Source organism: Chlorocebus sabaeus, unplaced genomic scaffold, assembly GCF_047675955.1.
Source record: "Chlorocebus sabaeus isolate Y175 unplaced genomic scaffold, mChlSab1.0.hap1 unalloc_scaffold_114, whole genome shotgun sequence".
NCBI classification, from domain to species: Eukaryota; Metazoa; Chordata; class Mammalia; order Primates; family Cercopithecidae; genus Chlorocebus; species Chlorocebus sabaeus.
The window spans coordinates 622,762-647,681 of NW_027326902.1; the positions used below are offsets into that span (position 1 = coordinate 622,762).

Below are 24,920 nucleotides of genomic sequence, written 5' to 3' on the forward strand. Positions count from 1 at the left end.
CTCAGCCAGGCTTTCAGCTAGGCTTTGGTACGCTCCTGTGGAACATAAAATGTTCCATGGGACACCAACACCAGACAACGCCACTCTGTAATTGTGATGAAATGAGGTAAAAAACAAGATAATCTGTCATCTTTTCTGAGCACCGACAGAAACAAGGTCACTGTGCAAGTCACAAAAATATAAATACCACAAATCCCTCCCCTGGCTAATGTGAGTGGCTCTGGTCTGCCCCCTGCTGGACAGGATTTATCACCACACCATTGTAGAATCAGCCCTGCTTTTCAAGAGCAGGTGACCTCAGCAAAGCCCGGCGTCCTTCAACGCTCCCCAAGATCACTGACAAGAGTCCTAACCCCAAACTAAGTCTCCCCTAATGCTGTCTTACTGAGATACCCCACAGTTCCCATGGGGCGAGTTTCTCCTCACCGCAACAAGGAATAGACCCAACTTGTATCATTTATTATTATATAATGAATGACAATGATATTCATTTATATATGTATGATATTATATAATAATGAATGATAATGATATCATTCATTCTTAGAGAATTGCAAATTAAAACAATGAGATTTCACTACGTGTTAAAACTTGCAGAGTTACAGGTGTGTTGCAGGCAGCCTCTGGCAAGAATCCAACAATGCTTTATTCTTATTATTTTTGAGATGGGGTCTCACTCTGCCACCCAGGTTGGAGTGCAGTGGTACGCTCACAGCTCACTGCAGCCTCTGCCTTCTGGGCTCACATGAGCCTCCCACCTCAGCACCCCCAAGTAGCTGGGACTACAGGCATGTGCCACCACACCTGGCCAATTTTTGTAGTTTTTGTAAAGATGAGGTTTTGCCATGTTACCCAGGTTGGTCTTGAATTCCTGGGCTCAAACGACCCACCCACTTCAGCCTCCCAAAGTGTTGGAATTACAAGCATGAGCCACCGTGCCCACGCCATGCTTTCTTATTCTAGGATCCTGTGTGTTCTTGTTTCTATTTCTAGTTTTTCAAAATATTTTTTGGTTATGTATTCCAGCATTGGCATCATACCTGACCTGACATCTATTTCCTCCTCCATATCAGGCACGGGGCTGGGGCTTGGGATACGAGTGTAAAAGGGAAGACAATAACTTCCCTCATAACAAACTCCTCCAGGGTTGTGGCATGGAGAAGGAAATAGACAAGGGCAGGTGAGGCCTACTTGTAAAAACTTGCCAAAAAATATGAAAAACCCTCTTGCGTACCCCTCCCCACACATTTGTGCCAACAAAACCTGTTAAAGCTCTGGCATGAGGGAGGTAGGTCCACCCAATGCTCCCATCATCTCAGGGCCCTGCTCACCCCACCCCTGGCCCTCCTGAGCTCTGTCCCTTGGTGCTGAGGCCTTGCCCCAACTCAGGAGAGTGCATGTTATCAGACTTCCAGTTTCTGGCCCACCACAGAAGGAGCTTGGAAGTCATCACTTGGCCCTAACAACAAGTAAAACGCTGAACGCACTGAAAAAACCAACAACTCTTCTTAGATCCAGAGAAATGAGGTCACACGGCAAACCACTGCCTCCAAAGTATGAGACAGACAAGCAGACACAAAGAGTCACCACTTACCAGAGCAGAAACTCATGGGCGCCAAAGCCACGGCCGGAAGACAGAACAGTAACTGAAGAATTGCTGGAGGCTCCCTGCAGACGAGTCTGTGAGTTGAAATCTCCAGGGGGCCTCAGTCATAGGGTCCCTACACTGTAATGCATTTCACCTCCAGTTCTACCGAGTTCTCAGTGAAGATCACAGAATAATCCCCTCATCATTACAGTAGCGGGAGGGGAAACGTAGCCATTTTGAAACACACCAGAACATTCTGCTTTTCACCCAGCCCGTCCTCAAGAGAAACTACTTTACCAGAGCCTAACTGACCTGGGGGAAGAGAAATACCCAATTCCAGCCCCCCCCTAGCCCTCCTGTCCCACCCAAGAGTGGGAAGAAACTGAAAACCAGTGGTAAAGTTCATAGCCCAAGGGCACAGGCTCACTAAAAGTCTGAGACCTGGGCTGGTCCCAGTGGCTCACAACTGTAATCTCAGCAATTTGGGAGGCCAAGGCAGGTGGATCACCTGAGGTCAGGAGTTCGAGACCAGCCTGGCCAACATGGCAAAACCCTGTCTCCACTAAAAATACAAAAATTAGCCAGGCATAGTTGCACACGCCTGTAGTCCAGATACTCAGAAGGCTGAGGCAGGAGAATCACTTGAGCCCAGGAGGTGGAGGTTGCAGTGAGCTAAGATCGCACCACTGCACTCCAGAACAAGACTCCATCTCAAAAAAGAAAGAAAGAAAGAAAGAAAAAAAAAAAGACTGAGACCCAACCACAAAGCTTTAGAACACTCCTCGTCCCCCACATTTTAATGCCACATCACTAAAAGCCTATTTACCAGAGTTCCTTTTACCCAGTAGTACATCATTTTGTTATTCAACAACAGCAAAAATTACAAGGCACATTAAAAAGCAAAAAGCACAGTTTAGAGACAGAGCAAAGCATTAGAACCAAATTCAGATACGTCAGGGATGGTACAATTAGCAGACCATGAATTTAAAACAACTGTGAATGATATGCCAAGGCTCTCATGGAAAATGTGGACAGCATGCAAGAACAGAAGGTGATGTACACAGACATGAAAATTCTACAACAAAATCAGAAAGAAATGCTAGAGTTCAAACACTAACTGAAATGAAGAATGCCTTTGGTCTCATTAGTAAACTGGACACAGCTGAGGAATCACTGAACTTGAGGACATGTCAATAGAAACTGCTAAAACCGGCCGGGTGCAGTGGCTCACGCCTGTATTCCCAGCACTTTGGGAGGCCGAGGCGGGTGGATCACAAGGTCAGGAGTTCGAGACCAGCCTGGGCAATATGGTGAAAACCATCTGTACCAACAATAAAAATTAGCCAGGCATGGGGATGTGTACCTGTAGTCCCAGCTACTCGGGAGGCTGAGGTGGGAGAATGGCTTGAGCTGGGAAGGGAAGGCAAAGGTTGCAGTGAGCTGAGATCACACCACTGTACTCCAGCCTGGGCAACAGAGCAAGACGCTGTCAAAAAAAAAGAGAGGGAGACAGGAAGAAAGAAAAAGAAAGAAAGGAGAGGAGGGAGGGAAGGGAGGGAGGGAGGGAAGGAAGGAAGGAAGGAAAGAAGGAAGGAAAAGCAGAGAACGGGAATCTTACCATTCCCGCTGTCCTGATCAGAAATCTCATCAGCCAAGGTAGGGATGACATCAGACAAGGAATGTTCGGAGTTTCCCAGGATACCTGGTGCCTGGAAGCCACTCAATCTATAGTTTCCACTTAATCTCTTATTTTAAATAAACCCCTCAGCTCCCCGGACCACCGCCCTTGGCAAGGCTGCAGCCTCAGTGGCAGTTTTCTCTGGGCCTGCCCACTATTGTTGCTAAAAGAGCTGAGTTGATCTTGCAGCACTGGCAAAGGTCTGGTTAAAAGGCCATACCCTTGCGCAAAAGGATATAAGTCACTTTTTCTTCAAAGTTTCAAGGTCAAAGGGGTCCCAGTGCTTCAAAATACACTGCAGGGGAGTGCATGTTATCTGTTACCCATTTAGAAAGAGAAGTGAGGGTAAAAGTGTCCTTTTAGTGTTCTTCCGTTCGGTATGTGATCCAGGATGGAGATGAAAACAGTAGAGGGCATCCCCCAACTATTTTTTATCTGTGGTTCCTGGATTCCCGGCACACGTTTAAATGTGCCACCCATGACTGCAGGCCTGACCCGCCAAGCCATGGCACCAGAGGAACTGAACTTGTGGGCCTCAGTCGTGCTGTCCCTAAGCAGTCAGTCCTCTGCCTTTTATTTCCCTTTGACCTCCTAGAGTTGCGTGGCCTGGGTGCCTTCCAAAAAATGGATTCCAAGAAAAACCACGTGATTGTGCACGGCCCGTTTAATGGAGGGGGCATGCTAGATTGAACTTACATCCTGCTGTTACGGCCCATACTAAAGCATCTACCTGTAGAAAAATGGTCCTGGTTAACGTCTGGACTTAAAATCCCCTTATCAATTAAGCCTTAAAGGAATGTAGGAACCGAATGGCTGTTTTCCTGCCAGGGGGACAATATCGAGACTGAAATTTGGCTGCGGAAGACGTCTTACTCCTAACTGCTAAAGGCAGAAGCTTCCTGTTCCCAGAAAAGGCCCAGAGCCTGATTTCTACTAGGTGGCTTGGAAATTCCATGTGCTTACCAGGGAGACTGTAGAGAGAGAGACCATTTATTGAGTTACTGCCTGCTGCAATTCCCAATCCTTTCTAACAGACCTGTTTCCCTGAACTGTAAAGATCCCTGCACATTAGACACACACAGAGAGGGTAAGAGACTGTGGATAGAAAGAGAAAGAAAGTTTAGTGACAGGGGAGCTGGAAGAGAGCCTTGAGATGAAAGGACAGATTTAAAGTTGAGGTCCGCTCCATATTCACCAGTCTGTGGAATGAAATTTCCTTTCCTGGCCCATGCACCAAAATGATCTGGCTCCAATGACTGGAGGAACACCAGGCCTCTTGTCTTGAGTAGAATTAGATACAGTGACACGGAAACATGTGGAGTGGTTTTAAGGAGCGGAGAGTTTAATAGGCAAGAAAGAAGGAAGAAGGCAGAAGGAAGAAGCTCCCCCATACAAAGACAGAAGGAAGAAGCTCCCCATACAGAGACAGAGGGAGGGGCTCCAAAGCTGAAAGAGGAGACCCCGAGTGGGGTAGAAACCAGCCAGGTATATGTAGAGACTGGAGGAGGCGGCATCTGATTTGCACAGGGCTCAAGGGTTTGGTTTGACCAGGTGTGACATTCAGGTAGCCCATGAAAAACTGGCTGTCCCACCCTAGCTTTTTAATATGCAAATGCAGGAGCCTTGATGTTCTACAGCTGTGGGGATACGTGGGCGTGGCCATGTTGCCAGGCACTGTTGGGGCAAAGGCAAGAGGGACGCGGGAATCGCCATGTTTGGGTGGACCCAGTTTCTAATGGCATTTGCATATCGAAGTTGCCAGCCCAGCTCTAAAAGCCACAGCTTTTTAGCTAGGCAAGAAACGTTTCTGGAGCTGAGTTAAAAGCAAAAACTTTCCAAGGGCCTCTTTTCCTCACTATCTGCCTAAAATAATTTCTTAATTAACTTCTCCCACATCATCACCTCCCATAACTTGTCTCCAGACAGCCCCACGCTCCTCTTCCCTTCTGTAGCTCAGGATGTGTACGCCTCAATCGTCCGACCCGTCTCTGAGTCTCATGTCTCACGAATCTCCCATGTGTATACAACTAAATGTATTTTTCCTCCTGTTAATCGGTCGTATGTCAATTTGACTTGAAGCGCAGACAAAGAACCTAGGAAGGTGGAGGGAAGCCACTTTTTTCCACCCTGTACCCCTCACCTTGCTCGTGGAGGCTCTCGCTCGTGGAGGCTCTCGCTTGTGGAGGCTCTCGCTCGTGGAGGCTCTCGCTCGTGGAGGCTGTGAGGCAACAGGACCCTGCTGAGTGTCACGTGAGAATCTGCCTCCACTTGGAGTTTTGTTAATGCATGACTGACAGGAAGGGCAGTGCAGTCAGTTACTCCGTGGACCTCGTCCCCAGTTGATGGCCTGTACTTCGAGGCACTTAATCATTGGTTATTCACTGTTCATTCAACAAATACTTACTGAACGCTCTGGAAATAAATGAAGAGCAACCAAATAAGAAAATCAAAGGCTATTTACCCAGAGTTCCCTATAGTAAAGGAGTCAGCCACCACCACTTGTACTTTGTCAGAGAAGAGGAAAAGCTTTCAAGTGGAAAAGAAGGCTCAGGTGTGCTCTGAGGGGAGGCTGTGGCTGTGGGGGTGCTGGAGGTGGGCTAACTAGGAGCAGATGTCCCATCATGTTATGGTAAGGGAGGAGACCAACCCTCATATCGTCTTATGCCCAATTTCTGCCTCTAAAGAAAGAAGAAGTAAAAACTAAAAGGCAGAAATGAAATCCACAGGCACAGAGCCCGGTGCTGCTAAAACTACCTTTAACCACTAAAGATCAACCCCTGACCTAATCAGTTATGTTTTCCATAGATTACAGACATTGTATAGAAATGCACTGTGAAAATCCCCATCCTGTTTTGTTCCGATCTAATTACCGGTGCCTGCAGCCCCCAGTCACGTACCCCCTGTGTTAGGCAGGAATCCAGACCTAACATGGTGGCGTTACCCGGCATAGCAGGCCTTTTGTTAAAGACTCCCTTCATCCTTGTACACACCCGCAGACTTACATACATCAGAGTTCCAGCTGGGCAACCACTCCTCCATGACCTGCAGCTCACCTGCATTCCACAAGTTCGTAAACAGCAGTTTCGGTTGACAGTTTCCAAAGACCCCTTCCTCATGACCCTTACTCAACTCCTGCCCTAGTAGTTTCAAGACCCCCCAGGCCCCGTTTGCACAACCAGCTTCCCTCCCTCTCAGGCTGTAAGAAGCCCCTACCTTCCTCCCTCAGCACGACTTCCTCGGCCTGCACCTTTGAACTGAGGAACCTCGCCCGCGAATCCTAATAAAGGCTATTCTCACTGCCATTTGCCTTGTGTCTTCGTTCCCGGTTCGGCTCCAGCCTCAGTTTACCTTTACACCCTGCTTGCTCAATCAATCATGACCCCCTCACATGCACCCACTTAGAGTTGTGAGCCCTCAAAAGGGACAGGAATTGCTCACTTGGGGGGCTCGGCTCTTGAGACAGGAGTCTTGCCAATGCCCCCGGCCGAATAAACCCCTTCCTTCTTTAACTCGGTGTCCGAGGAGTTTTGTCTGCAGCTCATCCTGCTACAATGGGATCTCTGGGGTGTCAATGAGTGATGGGAGCTTTTGCAGGAGTTGTCCTGCATCCAGGAAGAATGAGGTACACAGACAAGTGAAGAAGGAAGAACAGTTGTATTTGGTATTGAAACACCTCAAGAGGAGTGAGTAGTTCCTCTCTGGAGGCGGGTCATCCAGCCTTGTGTTCAGCTCTTAGCAGAGCGGAGGCCCTGGATAAGGTGGCTCAGAGGAGGCCCTGGATAAGGTGGCTCAGAGGGTGCCCTGGATAAGGTGGCTCAGAGGAGGCCCTGGATAAGGTGGCTCAGAGGAGGCCCTGGATAAGGTGGCTCGGAGGATGTCCTGCAGAGGGTGGCTCGGAGGAGGCCCTGGATAAGGTGGCTCGGAGGAGGCCCTGGATAAGGTGGCTCGGAGGAGGCCCTGGATAAGGTGGCTCGGAGGAGGCCCTGGATAAGGTGGCTCGGAGGAGGCCCTGGACAAGGTGGCTTGGAGGAGGCCCTGGAGCGGGTGGCTCCTCTGCTCTCCACAGGCGTGATGTCTCTGCATGTCTCCGAAGCTCTCAGCAGAGAGGGTGCTCCTCGCTGCAACCAGTCCTCATTGTCAGTCCCATCGTGGGTCTGTCTGCCCTTTTCCTCCTCTGGCCATCCTCTACCCGGCTCTGGATGAGCCCAGGGCTTTTAGGGACCTCAAAGGGGAGGAAGTGTGTGCTGATTGGCCCATGGGCAGCCATGTTGGGCCCAGAAGAGGCACCAGGAGTCCCTACTCTGGTCTGCTGGAGTGGCAGCCCGGGCTCCCAGCCTTCAGGTGCTCCCTGGCCTGGAGGTGCGGCCTTACTGGGGACATGCCCCCTTCCACCCAGGATTCTGTCTGCCTCCTGCTGCCATGCATGGCCCCAGTGCTCGGCCCCAACCCGCTCTGAGATCAGAGCAGGCACCAGGAGTAGAGAGAGTCCAGGCAGACACTCCTGAGCCTGCAGGATGGGGGATCCTTCCTGGGGCCCCCGAGGGTACAGGCCGCAGAGACGCCCGGCTCCTGCACCTAGGAGGGCGGCTACAGCCACACCCGACCCGGAAGGCAGATCCTGACTGCTCCCGGCCCTTCCCAAAGAGCTCAGGGAGGCTTGGATCCACAGCTGCAGTTTGGGCATCTGTAGCCCGCACAGGAGGGTGGGGATCCTGCCTGCTCCATAGAGCATTTTGCAAATATATCCATTTGCAAAAATATCCATATTTACAGACATGAAAAAATTCTCAATAAAATACTAGCAAACCAGGCCAGGTGCAGTGGTTCACGCCTGTATTCTAGGCACTTTGGGAGGCATAGGCAGGAGGATTGCTTGAGGCCAGCCTGGGCAACATAGTGAGATCCTGTCTCTACAAAAACATTTAAAAATATAAGCCATATACAGTAGCATACGCCTGTAGTCCCAGCTAGTTGGGAGGCTGAGATGGGAAGATTGCTTGAGCCCAGGAGATCAAGGCTGCCATGAGACACCTTTGTACCACTGCACTTCAGCCTGAACAACAGAGCAAGATGTTGTCTCAAAAGAAAAAAAAAAACCTGGCAAACCAAATTCAGAAACATATCAAAGATTATACACCACAACCAAGTTAGATCTATCCCTGGAATGCAAGATTAGTTTAACATGTGCAAAATAATCCATGTGATACACCAGAGTATAACCACATGATTAATTTAATTGATGCAGAAAAAGCATTGGACAAAATTCAACATCCATTAATGGTTTTTTGTTTGTTTGTTTTGTTTTGTTTTGTTTTTTAGATTGAATTTTGCTCTTGTTGCCCAGGCTGGAGTGCAATGACACCATCTTGGCTCACCACAACCTCCACTTCCCAGGTTCAAGCAATTCTCCTGCCTCAGCCTCCCGAGTAGCTGGGATTACAGGCATGCACCACCACACCCGGCTAATTTTGTATTTTTGTAGAGACAGGGTTTCTCCATGTTGGTCAGGCTGGTCTCGAACTCCCAACCTCAGGTGATCCGCCCACCTCGGCCCCCCAAAGTGCTGGGATTACAGGCGTGAGCCACCACACCTGGCCTATTCGTGATTTTTTTTTAAAGGCTCTAAACAAAACAGGTACAGAAGGGAATTTCCTAAACATAAAAAAGTCATTCATTAAAAGCCCGCAGCAAATATCATAATCAATGAAGGAAAACTGAAATCTTTTCCTCTAAGATCTGGTACAAGGCAAGGATGCCCATTATTGCCATTCTATTTAACACAGTACTGAAAGTACTAGCAAAAGCAATCAGAAAAGAAAAAGAAGTAAAAGTCATCCAAATTGGAAAAGAATAATTAAATTATTCCTATTTGCAGAGGACATAATCCTATATGTAGAAAACCTTAAACATGCTACTAAAAAACTGTTAGAACAAATAAACGAATTCAGTAGAGTTGCAAGATACAAAATCAACATACAAAAATTGGTAGCATTTCTTTACACTAACAACAATCTGAGAAAGAAATCAAGAAAAGAATCCCATTTGCAAAACCATAAAAAATAATAAAATACTTAGGAATATATTTAACCAAGGAAGCAAAAGAACTGTACACTGAAAATTCTCAAACACTGATGAAATAAATTGAAGAAGACACAAATAAATCAAAAGATATTCCACGCTCATGGATTGGAAGAATTAATATTGTAAAAAATGTTTTCTGTTTTGTTGTATACATTTTTTCTTTTTTTACCATCATCTACCCAACTAGATGAGGTAAAAATGTTTATACTACCAAAAGCAATCTACAGATTCAATGCAATTCCTATCAAAATTCCAATGGTGTTTTTCACAGAGATAGAAAAAACAATTCTAAAATTTGTATGGAACAACAAAAGACCCTGAGCAGCCAAAACAGTCATGAGAAGGAAAAACCAAGTTGGAGGCATCACATTTCCTGATTTTCAATCACATCACAAAACAATAGTGATCAATACAGTATGGTACTGGCATTAAAAAAAAAAAAAAAAAAAGACACATAAACTAATGGAACAGGATAGAGATCCCAGAAATTAACTTAAGCATACAAGGTCAACTAATTTTTGACCAGGCCACCAAGAAGACACGGAGAAAAAAGGATAGTGTCTTCAATAAATGATGCTGGGAAAACCTAGTATCCACATTCAAAACCATGAAATTGGACCTTATCTTACACCATACACAAAGTCAACACAAGATGAATTAAACACCTAAACATAAGACTTGAAACCATCAAAATTCTGGAAGAAAATATAGGGGGAGAGCTCTTGGTTATTGCCCTTGGCAAGAACTTTTTGATATCTCACCAAAAGCATAGATGACAAAAACTAACATAAACAAGTTGGACTACACAAAATTACAAAGCTTCTATACAGCAAAAGAAACCATCAACAACATGAAAAGGCAGTCAGCAGATGGAAATGAAATGCTTAAAAGTCATACATTACATAAGGGGTTGATACGCAAAATATATAAGAAGCTTAAACAACTCAATAGGAAGTAAACAAATAGCTTGATTAAAAATGGGCAGGGACCCATATCGACATTTCTCTAAAGAAGAAATAAAAATGGCTAAACAGTATATGAAAAGATGCTCAACATTACAAATCATCAGAGAAATGCAAATTAAAACCACAATGAGACATCACTTGGCCTTTTATGAAAAAGTCAAACAAGTGTTGGTAAGGGTGTGGAGAAAAATGGACCTTTGTAGACTGTTGGTGGGGATGTAAATTGGTACAATCACTGTGAAGAACAGTTTGAAGGTTTTGTCTTTAAAAGATAAGAACAATAATAATAGGATGAGCATTAAAAATCATTTCTAACAAAGAAACATCAATATTGACATCTCATAGACATTTCTATGACTGTTACTGCTTTTATTATACTGCTAAAATTAAAATGCCATTAGCCAATCAAAAAATTAATTAGACTTACACATTAAAATAAAAGAGAAGGTCTCTATTATGCAAGGTAGTCTCCAAAATAAAAAGAAGGCATCAGTTCAGACTTCCTGGTAATTTATTTGTGAAAAGTTGACATTCCAAAAACACCTCCCCTGTCTTTAAAATCTTAAAGGATAAACAATGTAATTGTTATTAATAGACTATTCTTTTCCTACTGTGGGTCTCCAAAGTCCAAGCAGTGTTGATTTAGGCTGAGTCAAGGGGAAAAACATGGAATAGAATGTGAAATCCAAGTTTTGATTTTCAATGATCTGGTCTTTAGAATGCACAAATAAGCCTTCATCTTACCCTTCAAAGTGACCAAAACACTCTTAAATCTCCATGAGATACCATGAAAAGATGGAGAAAGAAGAATTGGGATATCATATTTAAAAACAGTGTGGTATGGGTTGTTTCCTTGTTTGCACATGAGCAAGTTCATCCTGTAAAATACAATGATGTCAGTAGAGGAGTTGTCACAAGGCCATCCTGTCTCCAAAGGTACGGATGATAGATCTGCAGGGGTTCGTGGGAGGCTGAGGTCACCATGGATTGCGTTTTGGAAGAAATTTTGAATGGAAAAAATGACTTTAGTCATCTAAAAGACTTGAACCTTAAAAAATAAAAAAGATGGATTTGACTGGGTGCAGTGGTTCACGCCTGTAATCCCATCACTTTGGGAGGCTGAGGTGGACAGATCACCCAAGCCCAGGAGTTCGAGACCAGCCTGGGCAAAATCGTGAAACCCTGTCTCTACCAAAAATACAAAAATTAACCAGATGCAGTGGTGTGTGCCTGTGATCTGAGCTACACGGAAGGATGAGGTGGGAGGATAGCTGGGGCCCAGGAGGTCCAGGTGACAGTGAAGCGTGATTGTGCCACTGCACTCCTGCCTGGGCAGCAGAGCAAGACCCTGTCTCAAATACAAAAACAAAAACAGGCCGGGCATGGTGGGTCATGCCTCTAATCCCAGCACGTTGGGAGGAGAAGGCGGCCCAATTGCCTGAGCAGGTGGCAGAGTTCCAAGGAACTTTCAATGCATTTGTGTATCCCTGTGCCTGAGGGCACTGTGGCCCCCTCCCTTCCTGTATTTCCTCACACGACTCCCAGTGGCCCTAGTACTAGTCCTGTTCCTAAGCTCTGTTTCTTTGAGGTTGAAGTCTGTGGGGTCCCCTGAGAGCTGAGGTCTGAAGTCAACTCCCCCTCCTCACCCCGTGTCTGTGTTAAGTACCTGCGTGGACACTGGGAGGAAGTTCTGCCAGCACGAGCTCCTTCCCTGAGCCTGTTTCTCCCTCCCAGAGGAGGTTGTGGTCTGTGTGAACCACACTCCCTGAGCCTGAGGAGCCACTGGAGGCCAAGGTTGTGGTGGGCTCCACAGCCTGGCAAGGAGTCGGCAGGGGCTGAGGAAGGAGGTTGGTGCTGGGGCTCCTCCTAACCCCCTGACCCAGTGGGAGCAAACACAGGAGGATGAGTGCATGATTCTGACGCTAGGATCTCTCTGCAGGCGTCCCTGCTGAGTTTGTTTCCCTGCAGGGGACCCACCCACAGGTGAGTGAGGGTCTTGTCCTGTTGCCTCCTCTCTCTTCCCTGCAGCTCCTGCTCCTGTTGCTGGTTCACGTCCCCATTTGTCTTGTTCATCAGCACTTGCTCTTCCTCCTACTGTCTGCCTCCATCAGGGTGTAATTGTTTTGTCTGGGTTTTTGGAGGGGCATCTCTCTGCTGGTGTGGTGTCTCTCCTCACTCTTTCTTCTCGTCCTCTTCCTTTGACCCACGTCTCTCTCTCTCTCCTTGGTGTCTTACTCCCCTTTTCCTGTCCCCCTCCCTCTGTCTGGGTTGGAGACTGGGCTCTGGGTCCCCGGGGTGGAGAGTGGTCCACAACAGGAAGACAAGGACAGATGTGTGGGGAGTGCGAAGGTGAAGGGGTAGGAAGGAGGGGGCTGATGAGGGATGGGGTCCTCTTGTCCCAGGGAGAATATTGCAGAGATGCAGTGGCTTCTTCTGTGTTGTGGTTTCTAGGAAGAAAAGTGAAGTTATTAACTAAACACCCAATGGAAAGGTCTGAAGTTACAGAGCACCAAGATGAGCCAGTGAGATGCAAGAATAAATTCTGTTGTATTTCATAATACATTTTTATTTTTCTGAGACAGGGTCTTGCCGTCTGTGTCCTGGGAGGTGCAAGTGGCTGGTGCCTCTGGACATGGTGGTAGGGCGGGGAGTCCGTTCTTCTCCTGGGGGATCTGGTGTATTTTGCTGGTTGGTGGAGCCTGTGGCTGATATGGCTGAGAGGGTGCTTGGTCGCTGTGGAAACAGATTTGCTCCTATAGAAATCCCCTCCACATCACACAAGGTCATAGCTCTGTCATTCAGCTGGAGTGCAGTGCTGTGACCGTAGCTCACTGCAACCTCCGCCCCCGAGTTCAAGCAATTCTTCTGCCTCCGTCTTCCAAGTAGCTGGAACTACAGGTGCACACCACCATTCCCAGCTAATGTATCATTTTATTTTTATTTTGGAGACAGTCTTCCTCTGTCACCCAGGCTGGAGTGCAGTGGCGTGAACACAGATCACTGCCAGCTTGAACTTTCAGGCTCAAACCAGCATTTCACCTCAGCCACCTGAGTAGCTGGGCCTACAGATGTGTGCACGATGGCTAATTTTCTCTGTTTTTTAAATACAGATGAGGTCTCGTTTATGTTGCCCAGGCTGGTCTCAAATTCCTACCTCGAGCTATCTTTCTGCCTCAGCCTTTCAAAGTTTTGGGGTTACACGTGTGAGCCAGGGTACCTGGCCAAAAAAATTTTTATTCCTTCAACAAATATTGACCAGCACATAACAGACGTGCCAGGCACTGTTCTGGGAGCCAGGGATCCCGCCACGAGCACCTGTGGCACCGGGGAACATGGGTTCTAGTTGGGAAAGCAGAGAACAGACACCCGCATGAGCAGCCTGGGGCCCGCCGTGCCCATTGACCTGCTGTGGGAACCAAGGTGGGGAAGGGAGGCAGAGGAAGGTTTTAACTCTGAACGGGTGCTGAGGGAAGGCCTTGCTGAGAAGGTGAGGAGGAGGAGGTGAGGGAGCAAGGCAGGGCCGGTCTGGGAAGAGCCTTCTGCACGGAGGTGAGAGAAAGTGTCCAGGCCCCGGGGCTGGCCTTGTCCTGCAGCGTGGGAGCAGCTCCAGGAGGCTGGGGAGATGGGCAGGGAGGGAATCCCCAGAGAGGGGAAGGAAAGGCGTGGGTGGTGGTGGAGGGCTGCTGAGGAGTCTTGCATTTCCTCTGGAAGTACTTTGGCTTTATTCTTGCAGAGATGGGTCCACCCCAGGGCTACATGACAGATAGACTGGGACAGGCTGGGGCGTGCCAGGGTAGACTGGAAGGCAAATGCAGTCGGGATCATTGCCACCCTCCAGGGACGCTCTAGAGGTGGTGGGGCCAGGCGGGAGCTGGCAGGGGTGCGTGCGGGCCGGGGGGTGTGTTTTGCAAGAGGAGCCAGCAGGGGTTTCCGATGTCTGGGACATGTGTGTGGAGGGAAGGACAGGAGTCCTGGATGACGCGAGTGTTGTGACCTGTGAACCTGGACAGATCTGCCACTCACTGAGCTGAGAGGGGAGAACAGGCGCATCTCCAGGGGAGAAGCCACTTCGGGTGGAACAAGCCCGTGAGGCAGCTGAGGGGAGATGCTGAGTGCACAGCAGGTGTGAGTCTGAGAGCAGGGGAACCACGCAGGAGGGAGGGAGAAATGGCATCAGTCAACCAGGCAGTACTGTAGTTTAAGAGATTTGGGGAGGGGGAGTGGGGAGTGCACGTCCTGGGAGGTGCCTGTGGCTGGTGCCTCTGGACACGGTGGTAGGGCTGGGCATCCCTTCTGCTGGGGGATCTGGGGGGACCCGGTTTGTTTCACTGCTTGGTGGAACCTGTGGCTGATATGGCTGAGATGGTGCTTGGTTGCTGTGGGAACAGATCTGCTCCTGTAGAAATTCCCTCCTCATCACTCCAGGGGTCATCCGTGGCAAGGACCCCTGGGCACACCCTCCTGGGCACGAACCAGGACCAGCTCCCTTACCTAGGGACACAGATCAAGCAGCCAGCTGCAGGGTCCTGGGCCTGGGCAGGCCCATCCCAGTTTAGGAAATTTCCTGGGGTCTTGGCACAGAGAGTGTGGCGTCCCGTGGAGCAGCCGCATTTAGCCTTGCAGTGAGGTAAGGTGGACGTGGATACACCAGCGTGCAGAGGCTCACAGATAAACGGCCGCCCGTATGTGGAGCGGGTCCTCTTCTTTGTAAGTAGCTGAAGATGTTTCTTCCATTTTCACTCACCGTCCCTGGTAGAAATGATTCAAACAGCAAACTCCTGTGACACTCAGACCACGGCCAGTGAAGTGGGAGCCTTTCTGCAGAAAATGGAGATTGCAGCCACAGGTCACTCCATCACGTCTGACTTTATTCAGTCACCACGTATGGGTTGAGGTCCCGCTATGAGCCAGGCACCATTCTGGGGGCTGCCAAGGTCATGGCGAACGGAAACGGTGCCTTCACGCTGGTGGATCTCACAGACGGGCACAGTCCAAATACGGGAGCGTGTGCGTGTCAGATGGCGCTGGTGCCCTGGAGAAACAGCAGCAGGAAGGGGCTTGGGAGAGCGAGACGTTCAGCTTTTTCATCCGCTGCCACAGAACAGCTCTCTATGAAGACCAGCATTTGAGGAAAGACAGGAAGCAGGGAGGGAGGGAGGCCTGGGAAAGACCTAGGAAAATGAGCAAAGCACGGAGGGCGTGGGCACCCAGGCCAGGAGACCCGCGGGAGCTCTGTGAGCAAGGGAGGGGCCACAGGGGACCTCAGAGGGACGTGCGGGGGGCTGTGTTTCCATGTGTCTGTGTGTCTCGGTGTGTAACTGTGTCTATGTGTGCCTGTGTATATGTCTGTATTTGTGTATAACTGTGTGTGTGTGTGTCTCTGTGGTTCTGTATATGGATGTATGTGTGCCTATGTGTTTCTATGTGTGTCTGTGTGTATATTTCCATATCTGTGTCTCTGGGTGTGTATCTGTGTGTGTGTGTCTTTGTTTCTCTGTGTGGCTGTGTGTGTGCCTCCATGTATCTATGTGTTTCTGCGTGTGTGTTTTCATGTGTATGTATGTGTGTCTGTGTGTGTATAGTTCCCTGTGCCTGTGTGTCTGTATGTCTGTGTCTGGGTGTATTTGTGTCTGTCTGTATCTCTGTGTCTATGTGTGTGTCTGTGTTTGTGTCTGTATGTCTCTGTCTGTCTCTGTGTCTGTGTGTGTGTTTGTGTCTGTATGTCTGTGTCTGTCTCTGTGTCTATGTGTGTGTCTGTGTTTGTGTCTGTATGTCTGTGTCTGTCTCTGTGTCTGTGTGTGTGTTTGTGTCTGTATGTCTGTGTCTGTGTCTGTGTGTGTGTGTGTTTGTGTCTGTATGTCTGTGTCTGTCTCTGTGTCTGTCTCTGTGTCTGTCTCTGTGTCTGTGTGTGTTTGTGTCTCTATGTCTGTGTCTGTCTCTGTGTCTATGTGTGTGTGTGTGTTTGTGTCTGTATGTCTGTGTCTGTCTCTGTGTCTATGTCTGTGTGTGTCTGTGTGTGTCTCTGGGTGTGTGTGTGTGATGTAGGGCTTTACTTTCCACTGTAAGACCTGGGCTTTATTTGGAGTAATTTGGGATGTCATCGACATACTTTCACTAGGAAAGTTACACAAATGCCTTACAGTTTAGCAGACTCTCTGCAAACACTGTGACAATAGACTCAAGGGTTGAAGGATAGAAGCTGGGAGACCAGGAAAGAGGTTACAATAACCCATCGGAGAGAGGAGGGTGGCTGGGACTCGGGTAGTTTAGGTGGGGGTGGGAAGAGCGAATTAGATTCTGAGAAACACTGAGGGTACGGCCAAAGGGCTTTCTGATGGTTAGGACCTAGGGAATTAAAGAAATAGAGAAATTAAAAATGGTCCCAGGATTTTTGACCTGAACAAAATAAAGACTAAAGAACATCTTACGTTGCCATGATCTTTCCTTTTCTTTCTTTTTTTTTTTTCCCCCCCGAGATGGAGTTTCACTCTTGTTGCCCAGGCTGGAGTGCAGTGGCGCGATCTCAGCTCACCGCAACCTCCGCCTCCCGGGTTCAAGTGATTCTCCTGCTCAGCCTCCTGAGTAGCTGGGATTACAGGCATGGGCCACCACACCTGGCTAATTTTGTATTTTTAGTAGAGAAGGGGTTTCTCCAGGTTGGTCAGGCTGGTCTTGAACTTCTGACCTCAGGTGATCCACCCACCTCAGCCTCCCAAAGTGCTGGGATTACAGGTGTAAGCCACTGCGCCTGGCTTGATCTTTCCTTTTTGTAACACATGTAAATGATCTCTTGGGCGTGAAATAGTCCAAGGCCCGTTAGAGACAGTGGACCAAACCCATGTGATCCCAGCTATGTGGAAAGCCTGGGCTTTGCTGGCTGAAGGAGAATCGTCCAACAGTCCTGGGGCACATGAAATGATCCCATTTCTACCCTCTGGGTTTGGACGTGCACGAATAACCATGTGGAGTCCAATTCCAGAGCTGGCAGAGGTCCTGTCACCTGTGTCACAGGAAGACGAGCGTGTCCTCCTGCATGTCTCGGAGCATATGCTGTTGAACGGAAGAATTTGGAGCACGATAGAGACATGTCTCTCAGTCTCATAATTTCTCTGTGTTCTCAGGTGACTGTGAACGACTACGCCATGGGAAGATGGTGAACCAATCATACACAGATGGCTTCATCCTCGTGGGCATCTTTTCCCACAGCCAGACTGACCTTGTCCTCTTCTCTGCAGTGATGGTGGTCTTCACAGTGGCCCTCTGTGGGAACGTCCTCCTCGTCTTCCTCATCTACATAGACCCTCAACTTCATACCCCCATGTACTTCTTCCTCAGCCAGCTCTCCCTCATGGACCTCATGTTGGTCTGTAACATTGTGCCGAAGATGGCAGCCAACTTCCTGTCTGGCAGGAAGTCCATCTCCTTTGTGGACTGTTGGATACAAATTGGCCTCTTTGTCTCTCTCGTGGGCTCTGAGGGGCTCTTGCTGGGACTCATGGCTTATGACCGCTATGTGGCCATTAGCCACCCACTTCACTATCCCATCCTCATGAATCAGAAGGTCCGTCTCCAGATTACTGGGAGCTCCTGGGCCTTTGGGATAATCGATGGAGTGATTCAGATGGTGGCAGCCATGAGCTTACCTTACTGTGGCTCGAGGAACGTGGATCACTTCTTCTGTGAGGTTCCAGCTTTACTGAAGCTGGCCTGTGCAGACACTTCCCTTTTTGACACCCTCCTCTTTGCTTGCTGTGTCTTCATGCTTCTCCTTCCCTTCTCCATCATCGTGGCCTCCTATTCTTGCATCCTAGGGGCTGTGCTGCGAATGCGCTCTGCTCAGACTTGGAAAAAGGCTCTGGCCACCTGCTCCTCCCACCTGACAGCTGTCACCGTCTTCTATGGGGCAGCCATGTTCATCTACCTGAGGCCTAGGCGCTACCGGCCCCCCAGCCATGACAAGGTGGCCTCTGTCTTCTACACGGTCCTTACTCCCATGCTCAACCCCCTCATTTACAGCTTGAGGAACCAGGAGGTGATGGGGGCACTAAGGAAGGGGCTGGACCACTGCAGGATTGGCAGCCAGCACTGAACCCCAGAGTCGGGTGCCTGCTGTGCCACTTCTTGCCTGTGTCACATTGCTAAGTCACTCAACCTTTGTGAGTGTCTGCTTCCATTCACCTGCTGATGGTCACTGGGTGGTTCATAGGTTTTGGCCATTGTAAGAAAAGCCACTCTGAACATTCCTGGACAAAAAAAAAGAAAAAAGAAAAAAAGAAAAGAATCATGACACGTGCACTCTGAGGGATTTTGTAAAGATCACAATGTGTCAATCTAAAGCTCCATGAAGAAGCAATGCCTTTGCTATTACTGTCATTGTGGATTGTTTATAACCTCCTTGGACTAAATTTACTCTATTTTTTATTTTCTTTATTTTATTTTTTGTATGTTTCTGCTATTTAATGCTATATTTCTTAATTCTTGGTAATAGCGGTCTTTTATCAGATGTGTGCTAAGTTCTAGGTTCCTGTTCCTTTTCTATTCTTTCTACATTATTTAATTGATGACTTAGGCTAACAAATGTGGATATCTTAAGTGGAAACTTTCTAAACGGCAGAAATTGAGTCCATATAACTCTTCTTGGACAGTTCTTTGCCTTTTTCTGTGTTCAATTAGAGGCTTTATAAAACCTCCTTTAAATAATAAAAATAAATCCCTGCAGTTTAGTAGTTATCCTCGCGGGGGGAATATCTTGTTTTTTGTGTGTTATGAAAGAAAAATATCTTGGGCCCCCAAAATCGCTAGGATAAAGGGAAAACTCAGGCTGGGAACAGCTCAGGGCAAACCTGCTTCCCATTCTATTCAAAGTCACCCTCTGCTCCCTGAGATAGATGCGTCTTCTGATGGCCTCCTTTGGAGAGGCTCATCAGAAACTCGGAGAATGCAACCACTTGTCTCCCACCTACCTGTGACCTGGAAGCCCCTTCCCTGCTTCAAGTTGTTCCCGCCTTTCTGGATGGAACCAGTGTATTTCTTACCTATATTGACTGATGTCTCATGTTTCCCTAAAATGTATAAAACCAAGCTGTGCCCCGACCACCTTGGGCACGTGTCGTTAGGACCTCCTGAAGCTGTGTCATGGGCGCATCCTCCACCTTGGCAAAATAAACTTTCTAGATAAACTGACACCTGTCTCAAATGTTGGGGTTCACAGCGTATTAACAGTACCAGACTCTGTGCCTTATAAATAGCAGTTGCTCAATAAAACATTATTGAATGAATGCAAGAAGAGAGCATCAAGTGAGGTAATATAAACGGAAGCATTTAAAAACTTGACACTATTCACATGTCAAGCTTGCTGTGGCAGCTGTGATTCATTTTAGTACCTCAAGTTCTTTAACAGTTTAAAACTATCTCTCTCTTGGAGGATGAAGACTGGAAGAGAAATAAGGAGAGAAACTGAGTCATTATTTTGAAACTTGTGTATCAGTCAGGGTCCATTTAGGAACAAAATCACATCAGTTATTTTAACAGAAAGTTTAATGTAAAGAATTGCTGGCCGGGTGCAGTGGCTCACGCCTGTAATCCCAGCACACTGGGAGGCTGAGGCAGGAGGATCACGAGGTCAGGAGATCGAGACCATCCTGGCTAACACAGTGAAACCCTGACTCTGCTAAAAATACAAAAAATTAGCCGGGCATGGTGGCGGCACCTGTAGTCCCAGCTACTCAGGAGGCTGAGACAGGAGAATGGCGTGAACCCGTGAGGCGGAGCTTGCAGTGAGACCAGATCGTGCCACTGCACTCCAGCCTTGGCAACAGAGCGAGACTCCATCTCAAAAAAAAAAAAAAAAAGAAGAAGAAGAATTGCTGGCCAGGCATGGTGGCTCATGCCTTTAATGCCAGCCCTTTGAGAGGCTGAGGCAGGGGGATTACTTGAGGCCGGGAGTGCAAGACCAGCCTGGTCCTAGCTACTGTAGTCCGAGCTACTTGGGAGGCTAAGGAGGGAGGACGGCTTGAGCCCAGGAGTTCAAGGCTACAGTAAGGCAGGGCTGCACCACTGACTGCACTCCAGCCTGGGTGACAGCGAGACCCCATGTCTAAAAAAACACAAAAATTAAATAAAATTGCTAACCAGATATTGGAGAAATGAATGGCCAAAACAAGAACACTAGGGATCCCTGGAGCTCAAACATCTGGGGGCAAGCAGTGACCACGGTGTTCCGAGCTCGGCAGAGACCCTGGAGAGGCATCTCCCAGGCCTTGGAGGGCTGCCTGGCCCTACCCTGTGGTACAGAGCACGGGGGAGAAGAAGCATCCAAAGCTGGGCCCAGGCTTCCAAGGAGCAGCTGTTGTGTGGTTGCTCCTGACACTCCAGGTGTTCAGAGGAGGGCCTCAGGTCCCGGCTGCTGAAGTGTGGGGGCCAGTCAGCTGGTGCTTGTTTTCCTAAGGGCAGGATGAGACGAGTACCAGAAGTGTGAAAGCAAAATCTGCAAAGTGGAGCCAACTTCCAGGATGAAGAAACATTGCTGGGACGATTTGGACAGGAGAACACAGGAAGTCATGCGGACTGGTTTCTTTCCCATCTTGCTGGCTGACAGCCTCCTTCTAGTGCCCCTCCTGGCAGAGCCTGACGGGTCCTGACAGCAAAGCAGCCCCAGCGTCACAACTCAGAGGACAGGAGTGTGGGCTGCGGGCTGAGGCAACTGCTTAAAAACGGGTGCAGGGCCCTCCCGTGGCCATTCAGTGTCCACACAGCATTTCACTCGCATCTGAACTTCCATTAAACAGCAGGGACATTTTGCTTTTCCTAAGAATGTGTTGGTGTCCACACAACACTGGCCTACAGCAGCCATGGCACCGCCTGTGGGCACTGTCATCCCTCATGTACAGTCACGATCTTGACTGAATGGCAGCCTCCACCACCAGGGGTATGTAAAACAATAAGAGGATGGAGAGAGGACAAATTAGCTTCCACACAGGGACACATACACCCCTCAACATGGCAATTGATCTTGAAGACATCATTGGAATTTAGAACCTTCTTCTTCATTTTTGATTCCCTGTGTCTTTTGCCCCCATCTTTCCAGGGTCTGGTTTCTGAACTGACACTGTGAAAGAGTTGGTGTCATAATGAGAACACCTGCTTCCGGGCAACAGAATAACACAGGACCTGTCAGCTCCACAGACATCAGCCCGTCACTGCCCTTCTTCTGCTAGAAAAGAAGTTCCTTGATCAGAAGCGATGCTATGCAGAATACTCCGGGGTATCTGAGGCATTCTGCACATAGATGGCAGTGCTGTCAGATGGGCGTGGGCAGGGAAGGCAAATTCAAATCTAGAAAAGGTGTCTATTGCAGTGAAGTCAAATTGCCATGCCGTTCATGACAAAAGGGATCCGATCTAAAAACCTGCTTCTAGGAGGCTGGTAGCAAAAGGAAAGGTGCCATGTTGGGGCCCAGAATGAGTTTCTGCTGATGGAAGATTGGCCACTCAGTGGTGGTGGTAACCAGGTCGGCTTGGTGAGGGTACATCTGTATTGGTGCACCTACGCATAACCTCTGTCCCTACAACTGTGACCACGTTGTCCACAGTCCATTGCGCAAGCATCCCAGCTGTTCCACAAAACGCGATGTTCTGTGGCATGTTAAGTTGGTTAAGATCTCGGTAGATTATATTATGCAGGAGGAGAAATGATGGAGTTCTGAGGCAAGATTGTTGAGATGCACTGTTGTGGCCCTGGAATATACACAGCCGCTTTTTGTGGTCCTTGCAACTTGTTACAGAGAAAAAAATACTTTTTCATATCGATAAGTGCATATTAGGGCCAGGCGTGGTGGCTTACATGTGCAATCCCAGTACTTTGGAAAGGCCAAAGTAGGTGAATCGCTCAAGGTCAGGAATTTGAGACCAGCCTGGCCAATATGGTGAAACCCTATCTCTACTAAAAATACAAAAATTAGCTGGGCATGGTGGTGGCAGGTGCCTGTAATCCCAGCTACTCCGGAGGCTGAGGCAGGTGAATTGCTTGAACCCGGAAGGCGGAGGATGCAATGAGCAGAGAGTGCACCATCGCACTCCAGCCTGGGCAACAGAGAGAGACTCTATCTCAAAACAAACAAACAAACAAAAACCTGAATATTATGTATAAAAGGCTATGCCGATTTGTTCCAGTAAGGATAAGCACGTCTGTAACAGCCACTGTGGTTCGAGTCACCATCTGATTAACTGCACAATAATGCACAATAATTTTCCATCTGGGTCATGGGTGATAATTAATTTTAGAATTATCTTTAAATGAATATATACGTCAGTCTTCTCAACCTTCACCCAGATGCACCTGTGATCATCTACCAGAGCAACCATGCATAGGAGAAGAAAAAATATTCAAAGCTTTTAGGAATTAAAATTATTCTCTATTGACTTTTTCAAAAAAAGACCACCTGGAGAACCTGCTGATCAAACAAGGCCAAGTTTATTCCTTTGCAGTAAAGGTAAACACCACCATGACCACATTTTAGCAGGATTTCAGAAGTGGAAGATCAAGGGTAGATGTGTAGGAGTGTTAGGATCTGGATTTGAGAAGCTGGAAGTGGCTTGGTGGGCATGAGACGTGAGGAGTCTTAATGAGAAAACAGTTGCCTGATAAGCAGTATTCTGGTTTTGTGCCACCACACTGCAGCCTGGGTAACAAAGCATGACCCTATCTCAAAAACAGACAAACAAATTACAGGATTACAGGTGTGAACCATCCTCCCCAGCTGAAATTTAAAATATTTTAATTTTTACAGATTGGGTCTCCGTCTGTTGCCCAGGCTGGAATGCAGTGGTGCAGTCATAGCTCTCTGCAGCATCAGACTCCTGGGCTCCAGCGATCCTCTCACCTCCACCTTCCAAGTAGCTGGGATTACGGGCATGAGCCACCATGCCTAGCTTAAAACAATTTTTCATATTCGCACAGGCAGGAAACATTGACCTACCTGATTGGAATGAAGATTTGTCACACGTATGACGCAAAATCTCCCCATAAGTTGAATGAACAACTTGATGGGAGAAGATTTGGTAAGGAAGTTGGGGAAAAAAAAAAGAAACTGGCCTATGCGTATTTTAAACCATTATTATAGAAAATTTCAGGCACACACAAAAGGGAAGCAAGTATCACAAAGTCCTATGTCGCCTCACACGCAAAAGGTGCCCGGTTCAAAACCAGGTAGAAACGGCTCCTTACACTTTTTCCTTCATTACTTCGAATTTTTGACATTAGGGACTAGAACATCCCACTGCTATCTCCACCTGGTTACAGAGGCACAAGGAGAAAAAGGCATCTACACCATTGCCTTCCCACATCAAGCATCAGCACCTTTGAAGAACTGAGCCCACCTCACTTGCAGTGGACACTGCACAGATGACCTCGGCCCAGAGCCCGTCCACTCCACAGCTGCAGGCTGCCAGATGGAACCCCGGACCTGCTCTGTGACTGCAGGTGAGCAGGGACCTTAGAGATCATCTCATTCACCCTCTCATTTTGTTGACGTGAAACAGGCTCAGGGATGGGAGTGGCTGGCCTGTGGTCACAGAGCAGGTCCCTAAACTGTGCCCAGGACCCAGCTGGCACAGCCTCCAGGCCCAGGAAACACTGGAACTGAATCCAAATGGATTTCCAAAGGGCAGAGGCAGAGCTAACCTGGTTGCTTCTTCTGGATTCATTGGAACAACCAGCTAAGCAGCCCCAGAAGATCACTTCCTTCCAGCTTTTGCCTAAAATGGCACAGGATGGTCCCACTTGTGAAAGCCTCCACAGTGTCCCTTTGCCTTCTGGACTCTGCCTCGCTGCTCAGCTGGAGTCCTGAGGCCTGAAAGACCTTGCTAGTGCTGAACTGTGTCCCCCTGAAAACTCGTATCTCAGAGCTCTAACCCCTAGGACCTCAAAATGTGACTGTATTTGGAGATAGGGTCTTTAAAGAGGTGATTATACCACAATGAGGTCACTAGGGTGGGCCCAAATCCAATTTGACTGGTGTCCTTATAAGAGGAAATTTGGACAGAGCCACTCCACAAGAGGAACCAGGACTTCCAGGGGTTGTGAAACTCAAACCCTGAGAGCCAGTGGAGGAGCTGACCGGCCCCGGCGGCCCCTGCAGAGGGCCCAGACACTCAACGCCACAACCCTCCTGCAGGCCCACGTGCTCATCAACAGAAGCTTTTCTCTCCTTAGATTATAAAAGACAGCTGTAGAAAATAAAAGCCAATGCCCATCTCCTCAAACACCAGGACTTTCCACATCACACAACACAGCAGCACACACTGACGCCTCCTACAGACACACAGTTGGGGGGATGTGCCCATGTTGACCATAAACTGGATCTTATGGTGGGTCCTCATTTCGTTTCTGTAAAACACACTTTTTGTTTTTTTAAACCCATCTATTGGCAAGGTCTCCATTCCGGCAGCTTTGGGTTGAATGACTTCCATCATGCCCCTCCCAGCTTCAGTCTTGTGGTGGCTGCTCATCTCCTTCATTTATTTGGCATTTCCTTAAATTTACTCATATCTGTATTAGTTATATAACTACTTAACTTAATTACAAGCAACACTAGCAAGAACTTCAAGTT

At 48.1% G+C, this 24,920-nt stretch overlaps 1 protein-coding gene across 5 annotated transcripts in view; it reads left to right on the top strand.

The window, feature by feature from the left end:
• Positions 1 to 19,495, top strand: part of LOC103237663 (olfactory receptor 2V1) — a 70,529-nt gene extending 51,034 nt beyond the window's left edge. For 2 of the 5 annotated variants that reach the window (XM_073013974.1, XM_073013975.1), the window contains exons 2-3: positions 12,252 to 12,295; positions 17,434 to 19,495. In XM_073013974.1, coding sequence (XP_072870075.1) covers positions 17,463 to 18,401 — 939 coding nt within the window. In that variant the 5' untranslated portion in view covers positions 12,252 to 12,295; positions 17,434 to 17,462 and the 3' untranslated portion in view covers positions 18,402 to 19,495. The remainder of the gene's footprint in view (positions 1 to 12,251; positions 12,296 to 17,433) is intronic. The other 3 variants (XM_073013973.1, XM_073013976.1, XM_073013977.1) reach the window with 2 other exon arrangements.
• Positions 19,496 to 24,920: the final 5,425 nt, after the last annotated feature.